Source organism: Panthera onca, chromosome F1 (genome assembly GCF_046562875.1).
Source record: "Panthera onca isolate mPanOnc1 chromosome F1, mPanOnc1 haplotype 2, whole genome shotgun sequence".
NCBI classification, from domain to species: Eukaryota; Metazoa; Chordata; class Mammalia; order Carnivora; family Felidae; genus Panthera; species Panthera onca.
This window is the reverse complement of record NC_138355.1, coordinates 30,784,777-30,801,756: the sequence shown is the minus strand read 5'-3', so window position 1 is coordinate 30,801,756 and position 16,980 is coordinate 30,784,777. Positions and strand designations below refer to the sequence as shown.

The 16,980-nt window shown below is 37.3% G+C and overlaps 1 protein-coding gene across 3 annotated transcripts in view; it reads left to right on the top strand.

The window, feature by feature from the left end:
• The window catches only part of CEP350 (centrosomal protein 350), a 155,877-nt gene that overhangs the window by 40,098 nt on the left and 98,799 nt on the right, over positions 1–16,980 (top strand). For all 3 annotated transcript variants that reach the window (XM_078440525.2, XM_078440524.2, XM_078440526.2), the window contains exons 8-12: positions 3,433–3,546; positions 7,081–7,227; positions 8,714–9,372; positions 10,149–10,270; positions 14,551–15,611. In XM_078440525.2, the coding sequence (XP_078296651.2) occupies positions 3,433–3,546; positions 7,081–7,227; positions 8,714–9,372; positions 10,149–10,270; positions 14,551–15,611 (2,103 nt within the window). The remainder of the gene's footprint in view (positions 1–3,432; positions 3,547–7,080; positions 7,228–8,713; positions 9,373–10,148; positions 10,271–14,550; positions 15,612–16,980) is intronic.

The following is a 16,980-nucleotide window of genomic DNA, read 5'->3' as shown; positions in this document are numbered from 1 at the left end:
TCTGAGTCAGGCCTGTCTGATTTGAAGGAAACATAGCAGAGTCTAGTTGAAGTTTACTTCTACTAGACTGAGATCTTTGAGATGGTCAGTAATTTGGTAGGCAGCAGATAAGATGATACTACCATGAGGGCAAAATGCAGAAAGAAAAATCAACATTATAGGAACGGAATACATTTAGAGAATTGGAAATAGGAGGAATTTATGGAAGGTTGAAGAGGGAAATGGGAAGGTGATACTGTAATGTTATGGAATGCTTAGTGCAATTTGGGGTAAGATGAAGCATTCGTAGTCTTCTGTACTTTTGTTTTACAGTTGTGGAAATGGAGGCTTACTGAGTAATTTCCCCAAGTTTGTATCTATAGGTAGAGTAGTTGAGAATGGAAGCCAAAATTCAAAGCCAACTCTGTCTGACTCTACAGCCTGAGATTTTTCTACTAAGCCCCCATAGAGATTTTGCTAATATATTTTGTGGTATTAAGTGTCCAGTCCAGTTTTCCTAGTATTATTATTGGAACAGTGTATTCAGGTTTTTTTTCTTTTTTTCCTGAGATGGAAAAGGAGTATAATGTAATCGTTAAGAGTAAAGATTTTGGAATTAGCTTACAAGGGTTCAAATTCTTGCTCTGCCTCTTATTACTTATGTATATACTACCTGTGTTTTTCTCATCTGTAAAAGAGGGATAATAATAATATACCTCTATAGGTCAGTATCTTTACAGACCAGTAGAATGATGTATGTCAATGAATTCTTTAAGAAGTCTGCCTGGGGGTGCCTGGGTAGCTCAGTTGGTTGTTATCCAACTCTTGATTTCAGCTCAAGTCATGATTTTGTGGTTTTATGACTTTGAGCCCCATGTCAGGCTCTGTGCTGACCACGCAGAGCCTGCTTAGAATTCTCCCTCTCTTTCTGCCCCTATCCTGCTTGTGCTTTCTCTGTCCCTCTCAAAATAAATAAATAAACTTAAAAAAAAAAAAAAAAAAAGGGTCTGTCTGTTGGGGCACCTGGGTGGATCAGTTGTTTGAGCGTCCAGCTTTGGCTCAGGTCGTGATCTCAGCGTTTGTAAGTTCAAGCCCCATGTGGGGCTTGCTGCTGTGAGCACAGAGCCCACTTTGGATCCTCTGTCCTCTCTTTCTGCCCCTCCCTCTGCTCATGCTATCTCTCTCAAAACTAAACATTAAAAAAAAAAGTCTGTCTAGTAAGACTGCCTTCTCTTTCATGGTGGTTGAACTCTGTCCATTAGCTTCTAGCTAGGACTGACCCATCTACTTGTGTTTTAGGTTCCATTTACTCTTGTAAAAGTTTAAAGACATCACTTTGTCCTTATTTCCTTTCTTTGGCATCATCAAATTTTCCCTCTCCTCAAGGTCATGCCCATCAACAGACTGTTTGCTAACATGCTTTTATCTCAGCCATCACAAAAGAATGCTGCTTTTGGCCCTACTCTCTTCAGTTATTGCCTTGTTTCTCTCCTATTTGTGGCACAACTTCAGAAAGTTGCCTTATACTCATTGTCTCTGGTTTTTCTCCTCCCTTTCACTCTTGAACCCTTTTCTATTTGGGTTTTTCTCCGCCTTCTCTGTGGACTGCTAATGTCAAGGTCATCAGTGACTTCCACATTGCTAAATCCAGTGTTTGATTCTCAGTTGTCATCTTGATCTCCCTGCAACATTAGACATGATAGATTACTTCTTTCTTGAAACGCTTCACTTGACGTCTAGGGTTCCTTAAGTGTTTGGTTTTCCTCCTGAGTCTAGCTACTCTTTTTCAGATTTTTTTTTTTTTTTTTTTTTTACCTAATTAACTCCCTGATATCTGAACATAGTCATGCCCTGGGCTCAGTACTTGGGTCTGTCTATCCTTTTTTTCCCCTCTCTTTTCTCTTCTCTTCCTCTCTCTCTCTTTTTTCTTTTTCTTCCCTTACTACTCCTGCTACTACTACTGTTTATTTATGTACACTCTAGGCAGGCTCGTCTAGTCTCAGGACTTCAAATATTTTCTGTTGCCGTTGATTCCCAAATTTATGTCTCTGGCCCAGACTTTTCCTCTGCACTCAGACTTGTATCCACCTGCTAACTCTACCTCTCCCTTTGGATATATAATGGATTTCTCAAACTTAATAAATCCAAAATGGAGCTAACTAAATGGGGTCATGATTCCCCCTTAAACCTACTCCTTTGGTAGTCCCTCCATCTCTGTTAATTCTATCTTTCTACTTCAGGCCCCAGATCTTGAGTCATCCTTGACTCCTCTATTTCTCTCAGACCTTATGTTTCATGTTGTTCAAAATATATCTAAAATATAACCACTTTCTCCACCTCACCACCTTTCTCCAGAGAAAGAGCAGAGCTCTATATGTATTTTAAAGTTTACATTTCACTACTACCTAGGTCCAAGCCACCATCAGTCTCTTGTGTGGATTATTGCAATAGCCCTCTCATTGGTCTTCCTGCTTCTGCCCTTCTTGTAAGCCCGTTATCATCACAACTGCTAGAGTAAGCTTGTTAAGATTTAGTTTAGATCATATCACTCCTTTGCCCTAAAACTTCCAAAAACCTCTCGATCTCATTCTTAAGTAAAACCTGAAGCTCTTTCAGTGACTCGTAAAGCCCCACACAATCTGGCCCTCAGTTATGTCTCTGACCGTGGTTCTCTCTACTCTGTGTTCATTTCACGGACACTGGCCTGCTTGCTGTTTCTCAGGTATGTTCCTACTTTAGGACCTTTGACTCACACTTCCACTCTGTTCAGAGTGCAGAGCTCTATATGTGTTTTAAAGTTTACATTTCTTCAGATCTGTAATTGAGGTTGATTTTCAAGTTTATGTGTATAGCTAGTCTATTTCCCCAGATTGGAATTTAAAAAAATTAGTGAGTAATAATTTATATGTGAAATGGCTTGACATATTTCACTAGCATAACCATAAAAGGGTTAATATTTGGGAATATTATTTTATGAAGTTTTATTCTGGAAGTTCATGACTATCTCAGATATGTAGGAATTTTTAAATGAAATAAGAATCTGTGAAAGTACTCACCTGTGAGATTCTGTAAATGATCCAACCCTGGCTTGGAAAGTATTACTTTTGTAACTTCTTCCAGTTTGTGAAATTGTGAAAATGAGGAAAAGTTTTCGAGGGTTTTCTGGAAAACAACAACAACAGCAAAACAACACAACAACAAAACAAAGCAAAAATGAAAAACAAAAAATGAAAACTTAGAACTCAAACTGTAGGGGTAGTTAGTGGTAATCTTTAGACCTTTCCATAAGAGGAGTTGGCATTGGTAGCTTATGGGTCACAGAAGTAGCCTCAGCGAAGATTTTTTTCCCCCCTACCTGAATCATGCTTTATGCTGATTTTTCTTACTGGGAAGAGGACGAATGGGTGGGTAGGAATCATTATAATGTTTGCTATAAGTGTTTCTGCTTTTCAGATGATATCTCTATGAAAGAGAAACCTGCTGAAAAAAGTAAAGAGAAAAAAGTGGTCAAGCCAGTGCGAAAAGTCCAAAAGGTAACACAGTTATCAAGTCCAGAAGGCAAAACAGGTTGGTTTTCTCAATATCATGCCCATCCCCATTACATAATACTGAAGTGGCATTCTATATGGAAATAAGTGTTTTGTTTTTTTTTTTTAAGTTTATTTATTTTGAGAAAGAGAGAAAGAGCGCATGCATGGGGGAGGGACAGAAAGAGAGGGAGAGAATCCCAAGCAGGCTCCACTGTCAGCAGGAGCCTGACATGGGGCTCGAACTCACGAACTGTGAGATCATTACCTGAGCCAAAATCAAGAGTTGGATGCCTAACCGACTGAGCCACCCAGGTGCGCTGGAAATAAATACTTGTTAACCAGATGTTTTCATTGTTTGGCACATAGAAAAATTCAGTACATTTTATATATCATTATTTTGTATACATGTTTTATTGAGGTATAGTTGATATAGAATAAGCTGTACATATTTAGAATGTTAGTTTGATGAGTTTTCACATATGTATGTACTCATGAAACCTTATGTTCACCATAATAGTAAACATATCTCCCCAGCCCAATTGTTTAATCATTATTTTTAATAGAAATTAACCAGATTACAGGCAATGATTTTTATGTAGTAAACTTTTATATATAAAGGGATTGCCTATGACTGTCACTACATCCCTTCACTTACTCTCAAAAGAGAATAAATGTTGCATGAGAAAAATATAGCAGTCCATGCCAATACTGGTCAGGCCAGACTCTAAATAGATCAGGACTGAGAAAAAGAGAATTCCCTAGTTTTGTAGTTATTAACACTTCAGGCCTAGTCTAGGTTGCCTGCATTTATAACCTGTTCTGTTCTGTTATGTCTAGCTTTGTTCTTTTGGTGAGTAAGTTAATTTTAGTGTCCCTTGGTTTCCCCGTATGTAAAATGGGAAAGCAGTAGTATTTTTCTCACAGGGTTGTTGTGAAAACTAAAATAATTAATACCTAAAAGCATTCAGTATGTAGTATTTGGCACATGGTAAGCGCTCAAATGTTAGGTATGATTCCATTAATAATAATTATTATTTCTGGTATATTGAAAATGGTTATTTAGCTGTCATATTTATGTTAGTGAGTAATTTGGCCTGAGAGAGTAGAGGAGGTTGAGAATTTGTCACTTTCAGTTTGGAGACATTCAGAATCAATCATTCATTCATTCATTATGCAGATATTTTTGAGCACTTTATAAATGTGACGCCCTGTGCTATACTAAGCTTAGGCAATACAGTGGTAAGCAGGATACACATGGCCCCTACCCTCTTGGAATTTATAATCTGGTCAGGAAAACAGTAGATAGTAGATACATAGTTATAATAGAATGTGACTAATGTATGATAGGGAATTATAGGAACATGGAGCAGGAGTGATGAGGCACTGGTGTTTTTTTTTAATATATGTATTTTAAGTTTATTTATTTATTTTAAGAGAGAGAGAGAGAGAGTACAAATGGAGGAGGAGCAGAGAGAGATAGAGAGAGAGAATCCCAAGGGGCTCGATGTCACGAACCATGAGATCATGACTTGAGTTGAAATCAAGAGTTGGACGCTCAAGCGACTGAGCCACCCAGGTGCCCCAGAGGCACTGGTTTTTAACCAGACACTTGTTTTTCTGATCATAGACTAATCTATGGAATGTGAAGTAACAGATTTTGTGACACCCATTGTTAACCTCTAGATGTCAGAATGACCCTGACTATACACAAATCAAAATGTTATAAGAACGTGAATTATCTGAACACAAACTAAGCTAATTTTTACATTAAAAAATATGTCAAAGTGTTATTTTTATGTGGTATTATGTAAGACTCTTGCCAGGGGCATAGTTTGAAATGAAGCACTGGGACCATTGTAACTTGTAAACACTGATCTTGGATTGTGTTTTTCCAGTTTTGTGGTAGACTAATTCCCATGTATGCACTGTGCAGTGACTGACAGAGAATCATTAAATGTGCTAAAGCTGTGTTAATAGTTTGTCAATAACTGAAAGTCCCCTTTTACCACCAGCGACTGCAGTGAGACTATTCTAGAAAGCCAGAATTTAGAAATAACCACACAGCATATTCAGAAGCCAACATTTATAAATAACTACCCAGTATATTCATGGTTGCTTGCTTTTGATTCAGAAATCAAGAGAAGCTGAACTCCAAGAGAAGCCTGTTCTTTCATTTTGCCTAAGAACATAGTTTCTTATAAATAGATTGAACAGTAGACTTAAAGCCTTTTAAATACTTTAGATCGCTTAAGGTTAATAACAAGGTGCAAAAACACTTAAAAAGTAAACACTGATTCATAATTCATGTTTCTTAATACTAGATGTTTTATTAAAACTGCGGTTTAATTGAAACTTTTAAATTGAAGCCTTTTTAAAAGAACTCTAAATTAGATGTCCTTTATTACAAATGCAATAAAATAGCATTACAGAAAGCTTGAAAAATGAAGAAAACAGAAAACCACTACCCTCACTTAAAGTACTAGTGTTTTGTTTATTTCCTTACAGTAGTTTAAAAATCATAATAGTAGGTGATGTAATCATTGCATACATAACATTTTGTCTTTTTCTCTTAGCATTGTACCACCAGAACTTTTTCTTATTTCTTATGGAAATTATAATTTGCAATAGCCACACAGTACTCCACCTGTGTTGGTGTATGATGATCTCATTTTAATTTTTTTACAGTCTGAAAGTAGTACATGAAGAGTTTTTCTCTTAGTCAACAGCTGTGTTTATTGGACCATACTTTCATGAACTTTTGTAATGAGGGCAGTTTATACTGTTGGCGATGTTTGCTTTTTGAGTGTCATTGTTTTATGCATAGAAAAGTAATGTACAGTTCTGCTATGTATCTATAAAATATAATGTGAAATTCCTTATAATACCATTCCCTTAACAGTAATCACTGGTCACTGTGACATGTTTCTTGGGATTTTTTTCCTACGCTTAGCTGAAGTCATTTGTTCATTCAGCAGACATACAATTTACTATGTGCCAGGTACTGTTGGTAAACCAAACACTTACTATACTTAAGATATGTTTTTTGTTGTGTGCCCAAACTGTTGAATTCAGTGCTCTACTTCTTGAGGATTCAAGAATCATTAATGTTTGGTACTTAACGTCCAAAGCATTTTTTTTTCAATTATTTTTTAATCTTTATTTAATTTTGAGAGAGAGACAGCGTGTGAGCAGGGGAGGAGCAGAGAGAGAGGGAGACACAGAATCTGAAGCAGGCTCCAGGCTCTGAGCTGTCAGCACAGAGCCTGACGCGGGGCTCGAACTCACAAACTGTGAGCTCATGACCTGAGCCGAAGTCGGATACTCGACTAACGGAGAGCCACCCAGGTGCCCCATGTCCATAGCATTTTATACTTATTTGAGATGTGTGGATAAATCAAGATTTAAACAAACTGCTAATTAATTTTGGGGACATTGGGTTAAAAATTAGCTTGTAAACCCTCTGACTTTGGCATAAGATCAGCATAAGATTAATTACAAAACCTGTATGGTTGAGTAGATATACTTGAAGTTTTAAATTCAACCCGGTATGTGTATGTATATATTTTTTTAGGTAGCAGTCGTCTGATAAGTACATCTTCTTGGCGAGATGGACAAAAATTAGTAAAGAAGATTCTGGGGCCTGCACCCAGATTGGAGCAAAAAGAGCGAAGAACAGCATCAAGTGACAGAAGTGGAAGAGAAAGAACTACTAAATCTGGTGAGTAATTAAATTATTAAATTAAATTGTTTCAGTAATTAAAATTGTTGAGAAAAGCAATTAAAGATTGCTTGTATAAGTACGTAGAGAAGGTGAAAGTACTCTTGAGAATGCTTTCGGAATTTGGTTTATAATTGTGAATGTAGCTCAAAAAAGAAGAACTGTTCTATTGGGCTTGTCTGTGGATAATTCCATATATAGATGTTATGATGACTTTTATTAAGGATTCTATTTGTTATGTTAATTACATTTAGCTGCCAGCTGCATAGAAAAGCATCATTTAATTAGGTTTTATTAGACTTTTAGGGACCTTAAGAGACTAAGTCCGATTTGTCTTTCTCTACACAAACATAGGCAGACATTCATAATATTGGCTTTTTTTATTTGACAGATTAGGAAACAGGCCCTGAGAGAGAAGTGATTTTTTTTCTCAGTGTATATATTTAGTGGGTGGCAAAATTTGATTTAGAATCTAAAACTCTTTGGTTTGACCCTCAAGTCCATTACTTTTCTCTTTGTGAAGTATCTTAAATGCTCTTTGAGATAACTAGTTACTTGTTTCATGAACACTAATTTTGGGAAATGAAATATAAGTTAACTACAGGCCAGCTTTCCTTTTCAGGAACAAAATTTGCATTAATTAATTTGAGCTTCTGGAATGGATTCAGTAAGAAATGCAATCACAACTATAATTTGGGATATAGAAATCAATATATACTTTTTATTTACTCCTCTTTACTTTCACTAGCTTATAAATAAACTCATATGCATTCTTGGTTCAAAATCAAGCCATGTCAATAAGCATTTAGATTTTAAAATGATTGTTTTTCTATCTATTTAATTTTTTTTCTGTTATTCATTGGAGAGTTGTGGCAGCTAAACATTGTTGGGTTTTGAACTCCTGATTTGATGGTTTAGGGATGGAGAGAGATAGTAATATTAAATATGTACATAGGAGAGAAATAATAATTCTTTATTAATACTTAAGTATTCACATCAACAATAGATTTGTCTTTATTTTAGAAATATTAAAAATGCGTTGTTTAAGTGCCGAGGAAGTATAGTTGTTGTCTTTTTTTTTAAGTTTATTTGTTTATTTTTGAGAGAGAGAGAGTAAGCAGGGGAGAGGCGGAGAGAGGGAGAGAGAGAGAATCTCAAGCAGGCTCCACACTGTCAGTGCAAAGCCCGACTTGGGGCTTGAATTCACGAACCATGAGGTCATGACCTGAGCTGAAATCACAAGTCGGACACTTAACTGACTGTGCCACCCAGGCACACTGGAAGTCTAGTTTTTTAAAAGATTGAAATTATTCTCGTCTAAAAAAGTTGTTTTTCTTTCCTTCAATTATAGTCTTTAAACAACTTTATCGGATACTTGAATTTGAGTTTAGAATAAAGGAACGTTCCCTAATTTTGTCCTTACTGCAGTAAATCTTAGGAATGAATTTAGGATTTTCATACATTGCTAACAGTTCATATTTTGCAGGGGGTCATATTGGAAGAGCAGAATCTGATCCTAGATTGGATGTTTCGCATAGACATCTTCCACGAAACTCAGAACGTTCGAGAAGTAGAGCTCGGTCTGAGACTAATACAAAGAAATTAGCTCCATCTCTTCCAGATAATAAACAGGAGGACAGTACTGCCTTAAATAAGGACTTTTTACCTCTTGAAATTCGTGGAATTCTTGATGACCTACAGCTGGATTCTACAGTTCAGGCTGCAAGGCAAGAAATAGGAGAGTTACAGAATCCGAAGTCATCAACACCAGTACAAGCTCCTAGGAGTCACAGCCCAGTAAAAAGAAAACCTGACAAAATAACAGCTAATGAAGATCCCCCTGTTATTTCCAAAAAGCGCCACTATGACACAGATGAGGTACGGCAGTACATTGTTAGACAGCAGGAGGAAAGGAAGAGGAAGCAAAATGAAGAGAAGAAGGCTCAAAAGGAGGCCACCGAGCAAAAGAACAAACGATTACAGGAGCTCTATCGGAAACAGAAAGAAGCCTTTACTAAAGTCAAAAATGTGCCTCCTTCTGAGCCATCAGTAACCAGGCGACTGCAGGAAACTTACTCCAAATTGCTACTAGAAAAGACCTTGCTTGAAGAGCCGCCTCACCAACATGTCACACAGGAAACACAGGTAATAGTAGTGTCAGAAATACAAAGGGAAGTAATTCATGATTGGAAAAACCTTATTCACCACTTTGTTGCCATCATTTCGAATATTCAGACAGACGCCCAGACGGTATTTAATAATGATGATCTTTTCATGAAATTTATTGTGTGTGAAGAGTGATTTGATAAATATGATTAGAAAGAAGTGCTCAGTGTAGCATTTCCTAGAGTGAGTGTTCCTGATCTCTGTTCAGCTCGTCATTGTTGTTAGTTCCATCCTTGCCTAGTTTTCACGGTGTTACTGAGCATAAAGTTAGATGATGTTCATAAAAGCCTAGTTTTGTAATCTGTGCGGAACCTAGAGAATATCCTATTGTATGTGATGATTTTACAAGTATTGCTCTTGTTTTAAGAATAACATTCAGTACGTGCCATGTACCTACCACAGACCGTGTTAAAGGTTTATAGGGTAAAGCTTCACTAAATCCTCACAACCCTGAGAAGGTAAGTACTATTAGTATTTCTAGACGAAAAAACTGAGGTTTAGGAAGAGTATTATTTCCTTCAAATTACACAGTTAGTATTAGGTGCCCTTTTTGGATTTCAGATGCAATTTTGCTGTTAATTGTAATGGCTGCTTTTTAAGACAAACTGGATTTGGATTGGTTTTATTTTAGGAGAGAAAAGCCCTCACATTTCATGAATCTTTGTAAATTGAAGTGAATTAATATTAGTCTTATGTACTCCCTGAATATATCTTTGGGATGGGGGTCAGATGAATTTGCTGTCCTTTTCTCCTAGACCAGACCAGGGTATCAACCTTCTGGAGAATCTGACAAAGAAAACAAAGTCCAGGAACGTCCCCTAAGTGCATCTTCCAGTAGTGACATGTCTCTGTCAGAACCTCCACAGCCTCTTGCAAGGTAAAAAGGGGAGAATGAAGTATGATTAAGATTCTTTCCATGAAATTTAGTATAGTGGCCTAAGCTCAGTGAATTCTGTTGACTGACCTTCCTGTGTGAGCAAGAAGTTTATTTAGAAATTGGTTAGTATCTTCTGGTGGATCCTTCAGCATGGGGTACATCTGTATTTGCTGCATACCCGATTCTATTGTTCACTTTTACCTGTCCTTTAATATCCAACCTAAATGTCAGTTTCTCGCAGGGATCCTGCGATTGGAAGCACTCTTGCTTTCTCTGAACTAAACACGCAATAAACGTTTGTTGGATGAATGAATCACAGTGAAGTTAATATTTTAAAGGATTTGTGGTGAATAATTTTCAAAAGGCACATCTGTGTCCATTACTATTCAGAATTTCTTTAGATGACTCATTCCATTTTATCCATCATCCCTTTCAAAAGTTGTATTTGGATATGCATATGAACACGTGAACAAGGGCTGGATTGCTGATCAAGGACTATTTTGCTTGTTTGCTTAACATTTTTTTTCTTGCTGTAATATATTGTTTGCAATGAAGTAAAAAAAAAAGTATGCATGGAATTTGAGGGGATTTTGAGTTTATATGGTTTTAAATAATTTAAAGTAACCATTTTGAGAAGAGAAGCATTTGGAACTCTTTTGTGAGAATGCACAAATGAAGATCAAATCACATCCCAATTTGGGTCAGTATACGTGGTCCTTTCACCCCATTGCCCCCCCAAAGAATATAAATGCTGATAAGAATAGCTAACATTTATTGAGTACTTGTTAGTTTCCAGGCACTGATCTACATACTTTGCATATATTAGCTTATTTCTTCTTGTAATTCCTTGAGTTGGGCATTATTGTTATTCCCATTTTACGGAAGAGCTAATTGAGGCCTAGAATTTAATTAATTTTCTCCAAGATCAAAACATTAGTGGTGGAGAGGGATTTGAACTTCAGTCTGATTCCAGAAACTCTGTGCTTTTAACCACTCTACACACTGCCTCCCAATAAGTTTCATATGATTTATTTAAAGTTGTAAATAACCTTTCAAATTTCAAGCATAAATAAACTTTTTTTTTTTTTTTTTCAACGTTTTTTATTTATTTTTGGGACAGAGAGAGACAGAGCATGAACGGGGGAGGGGCAGAGAGAGAGGGAGACACAGAATCGGAAACAGGCTCCAGGCTCCGAGCCATCAGCCCAGAGCCTGACGCGGGGCTCGAACTCACGGACCGCGAGATCGTGACCTGGCTGAAGTCGGACGCTTAACCGACTGCGCCACCCAGGCGCCCCATCAAGCATAAATAAACTTTAAAGTTTTTTTTTTTTTTTTTTAATTTGAATACCTTCAGTAGGTGTACTCTTCAGTTCATCTCAGCCCCATTATTATTGTCAGACCTAGTCTTCTGGCTTCATGTCTTCTGTTTTACCTTTCCTGAGTTTCCTTCTAACTCTAAACAAGTTAGCCAGTATTAGAAACAAATCAGATGTAAACAGATCGATTATTGTTAGCTTGCACATGTTCCTTTCCTTTTTTTTTTTTTTTTTAAGGTTTATTTATTTTGAGAGAGAGCAAGTGTGCACGAGCAGGGGAGGGGCAGAGAGAGAAGAGAGGATGTACTGTCAGTGCAGAGCTGACGTGGAGCTCGATCCCACGAACTGTGAGATTGTGACCTGAGCTGAAGTCAAGAGTTAGATGCCTAACCAGCTGAGCCACCCAGGAACCCCTTTCCTTTTTTTTAATATCAAATTTCTTCACCTTGAGATATGTAATCTTTTGCCTCCACCATCCCTCTACCCATTTCTTAGGTTCACCATTTCTGTTAGTAGTCTTACCATATCTCAGTTACTTTATGCTTGGAAGCATGACATTACTTTTCCATGCCCTTTTTGCCCCATGTTCTTCATTAGCTACATGGAAAACTCCAAATTACGTACTTGACCCTGAAGACCTTGAAGATCTAGCTCAAAAGTCACTTCCCTTGGCTAGCAGAGTTTATTCTTTTCTCTCCACACTCTATTGAACTTTATATGTCTTTATATTAGTACTTATGAGATTGTAGTTTAGCTATTTATTAGTGTCTCATCCCTGCTAGATCTTAGAAACTAAAGAGTAAGGATTTAGTCTTAACTGAATTAAGTCTTTCCATTTTTGTCTCCCCTGTGCCTCTATCATCAACATAGTGCCTGGCACGTAATTGGCATTGAAATACTTGAATTTAAAGATCTTGGATTTTTACTTAGCAATATCTTTTATGTTTATAACTTCATTTTTTTGGTTGTTCATTTGTTTTTAAAGTTTATTCATTTATATTGAGAGAGAGAGAGACAGAGGGAGGGAGGGAATCCCAAGCAGGCTCCTCCCTATCAGTACAGATCCCAATGTGGGGCTCAAACTCATGAACTGTGAGATCATAACCTGAGCTGAAATCAAGAGTCAGATGCTTAACTGACTGAGCCACCCAGGTGCCCCTATAACCTCCTTTGTATTCCCATTACTGCCAGCTTAGTTTGAGGCCTAATAACCTCACACTTCATATTTTGTGGCATAGAATCTATGCATGAGTCTTCCTTCATTCCCTTTTTATAGCAGCCCTTCAACACCAAAGATTGCTATTATACAACCTCTAACTAAACCTTGCGTGACATGCTTTCCACGCTTTTCAGTTCTCTTTTCACTCTGCTTCCCCTCCTCCAGGTAATTCTTTTGTATTTACTTTCTAAGGCTTCCCATTTCTCCATACTAGTTTGGTTGCAGCCTGTCCAGCTAACTTTGAATCATAATTTGATTTGTTGGGTTAGCCATGCATCCTAGCTTTCTGTCATCTGTGAATTTTATAAGAATATCTTTATGTCATCATCTAAAAATAATGGACAAGACCAAGGACAAAACTTCAAGTTATTTTTTATAAGCATCTTCTTAATAGTTCACATTGAGCTTTAATTGTTTTTTATAATATCTCTAAATATACAGAATGTCCATGGTCTGGAAATGTAGGTGAATTATATAATGTCATCTAGGACATCTTTGTTTGGTTTCTCTATTTTATGGACAACCTTCTCTGTATTGTATATTCATAATGGGTATTCATAGTTTTGCATTGGTATTCATGGTTTGATGTTCATTAATTTTTTTTTTTTAGAATGAAATTATAGGGGTGCCTGGCTGGCTCAGTTGGTGGAGAGTGTGACTCTTGATCTTGGGGTCATGAGTTCTAGCCCTATGATGTAGAGATTGCTTAAAAATAAAATCTTGAAAAAAAAGACATCGTAATAATCTCCTTATTTCTTCAGTATGTATAATGTTAAACATAAACATTTATTAAATATTTGTTGATTAGAATAATGACTCATGCCTATGTTAGTAGTTAGCAACCTTAAGCATTTCTCTTTTATATAACATTATTTAAAATTTTTTTTTTTTAATCTTTATTTATTTTTGAGAGAGACAAAGACAGAATGTGAGTGGGTTAGGGGCAGAGAGAGAGACACACACACAGAATCCCAAGCAGGCTCCAGGCTCTGAGCTGTCAGCACAGAGCCCGACGTGGGGCTCGAACTCACGAGCCGTGAGATCATGACCTGAGCCGAAGTCGGACGCTCAACTAACTGAGCCACCCAGGCGCCCCATATATAACATTATTTTTAAAGGAAGGAGTAGAGCCATGTTGTAAAGAATTTTGTTCACAGAGTTTTAAAGGTTATAAAGCCTTCTCTTTAATTAATAGTTTAAAAAATATGTCTTAGTTGAAGAAAGCAGTTTGCATGACGTTCCATTTTTATGAAAATAACAATGCCAGAACACAACACACACATAGAAACATGTTTGGATTGGGGCGCCTGGGTGGCGCAGTCGGTTAAGCGTCCGACTTCAGCCAGGTCACGATCTCGCGGTCCGTGAGTTCGAGCCCCGCGTCAGGCTCTGGGCTGATGGCTCGGAGCCTGGAGCCTGTTTCCGATTCTGTGTCTCCCTCTCTCTCTGCCCCTCCCCCGTTCATGCTCTGTCTCTCTCTGTCCCAAAAATAAATAAAAAACGTTGAAAAAAGAAAAATGTTTGGAAAAGATATAATTCTAAATGAAATATTAATAGTGCCTATTTCTCATTGTTTAGCTATGAGAGATCGCTGTCTTTTTTATCCTCTTTGCCTGTCCTTTTTTTTTTTTTTGGTGGTGAGTATGTGTTACTCTTATGAGAAAAAAAAAAGAAGTTAAAAAAACTGGTGGCTTAGTCATGAGTTACTGTCTTAACTAACATACTGTGACTTTCATTTCTAGAAAGGACCTGATGGAACCTACTTGGATGCAGCCTGACAGATTGAGCCCACGAGTCCACAATTCTCAACCACAGCCTCTTGCTGGAACAGCTGGAAATTTACTCTCCCATCTCTTGAGTCTAGAGCATGTAGGAATTTTGAATAAGGATTTTGAATCTATTTTACCACCCAGGAAGAATCATAATATGGCCTCAGGGCCATTAACTTTTACACCTCAACCATATCTGACCTCACCAGCTGCTCATCCAGATGCCTTGTTAAAACCTAGTGCCAGCCAGTATAAAAGTAAACTGGATCGTATTGAAGCCTTGAAAGCAACAGCTGCTTCTCTGTCCAGCAGGATTGAAAGTGAAGCCAAGAAATTAGCTGGGGCTAACATTAACTATGGGTCAGTATGGAGCACTGAGTATGATGTACAGCGAACACCCCAAGAGGATGGATCTTGGACGAAGGCTCCAAGTCCACCTATGAAAGAGGATACTGAAGATATTTTCTCTGCCCGAATTCAAAAGATGATGGGAACCTGTGTATCTCATGCAACTTTTGATGACGATCTTCCTGGTGTAGGCAACCTTAGTGAATTTAAAAAGCTTCCTGAGATGATAAGACCTCACAGCGCCATATCAAGGTTTAGAATGCGATCCCCCGGTCCCAAACCAGAAGGGCTGCTGACACAATTGTGTAAGAGGCAGACTGACTCTTCTAGCTCTGATATGCAAGCTTGTTCTCAAGACAAAGCCAAATTGTCTCTTGGTTCCAGCACAGATTCAGTCAGTGAAGGGCCTCTTCTTAGTGAAGGGAGTCTCTCTGAAGAAGAGGGAGGCCATGATGGACAGCCCCCATTGAAGGTAGCAGAAATCTTAAAGGAAAAGGAATTTTGTGCTGGTGAAAGAAATGGTTATGAACCCATCAAAGAATTTCAGAAGGAAGCTGAAAAATTCTTGCCACTTTTTGGGCACATAGGTGGTACACAAAGCAAAGGACCATGGGAAGAATTGGCAAAGGGAAGTCCACATAGTGTCATTAATATTTTTACAAAATCCTATCAGTTGTATGGAAAAGGTGAGAAAAATAACTAAGCCTTGTGCTATTTGTGTGTTAAGATAAATCATTTAATAATTCTGTACAAGATAATACTTAAGTACAAATTTTCATTATTCATTATGAGGATAGTGGGGACTTATTGTCTAAATTAGTCTAAGTTAATCTAAATTATCTGCAAGCTTCCACTAGAGTATTACAATTTAATCTTTAAAATTTCATTTTTTAGTTGTTACTGTCATGAACCATAGTTGATAGGTAGTTGTAGAAATTTTGGTCTACTTCATAGGTGGTGTTTGGGATAGGTATGTATCAAATATACACTAGGTTTTCTGTGACCATGGGTATGTATTTAGATAGAAAATAGCTGTATTTCCTAATACACTGATTGGTGAGTCATTGGGAATATAGTGGTCAAGAACTGAGGGGCAACTGTAGTAACATTTCTAATATGGAAACTACTACTGCTTGTTAAACCTAATTTTAAAAATATTCAGACTTCGAACAGTAATGTAGCTATATATTGGGGTTGTGAAACAATTAACTTCTAAAGTTTCTTTCTTCTCCCTGATAGACTCAATTCCTTCAAATCCCTTTCTCTGTTCTTCTACTGTAGGTGGATGCTACTCATTTTATGCTAACATAACCTTAGAATTTCCAGTTCAGAGAATGAGGCTGAGCCTTAAGTCAGCTATTGATATCTGTGGGTTTTTTATTTCCATTCTACACAGTGAGCAACTTATTTGATAAGTGAATTGATTTCATCTGTTCATTTAGGCTTAACTGGGTATTGCAGTGCATTTTTCTAGAATTCGTATTTAGCTACTTTGTTATGATCTTGTGCAGGCCTATTACATGCTGTTGGTCTCTTTTTGTTTAACATTTATTTCTGTATTAACACTATTTCTATATGGGGTATTTTTAAAGTATTTTTGATGAAAGCAAAATGCTTTTTATTTTTTAATTTTTAAAAAATTTATTTCTTTATTTATTGGGGGGGGTGGGGCAGAGTGTGAGTTGGGGAGGGACAGAGAGAAAGGGAGACACAGAATCTGAAGCAGGCTCTAGGCTCTGAGTTATCAGCACAGAGCCCGACACGGGGCTCGAACCCACGAACTGTGAGATCATGACCTGAGTTGAAGTCAGATGCTCAAGCGACTGAGCCCCCCGTGCACCCCTCAAAATGCTTTTTAAACAATACCCACATTTTTTTGTAAGAAAATTGTGTTTTTTCTTAAATCCTTTTAGATTTTCATTAAGATTTTATAGTTAAACTGAAATACTTAGAGTTGAAATGATATCTTACTTAGGATTTGCTTCCAAATAGTCTGGGGAGGGGAGTGAGAAATGAAGGGAATAGGAAGTAATTCTTGAAGCTGCGTGATGGATT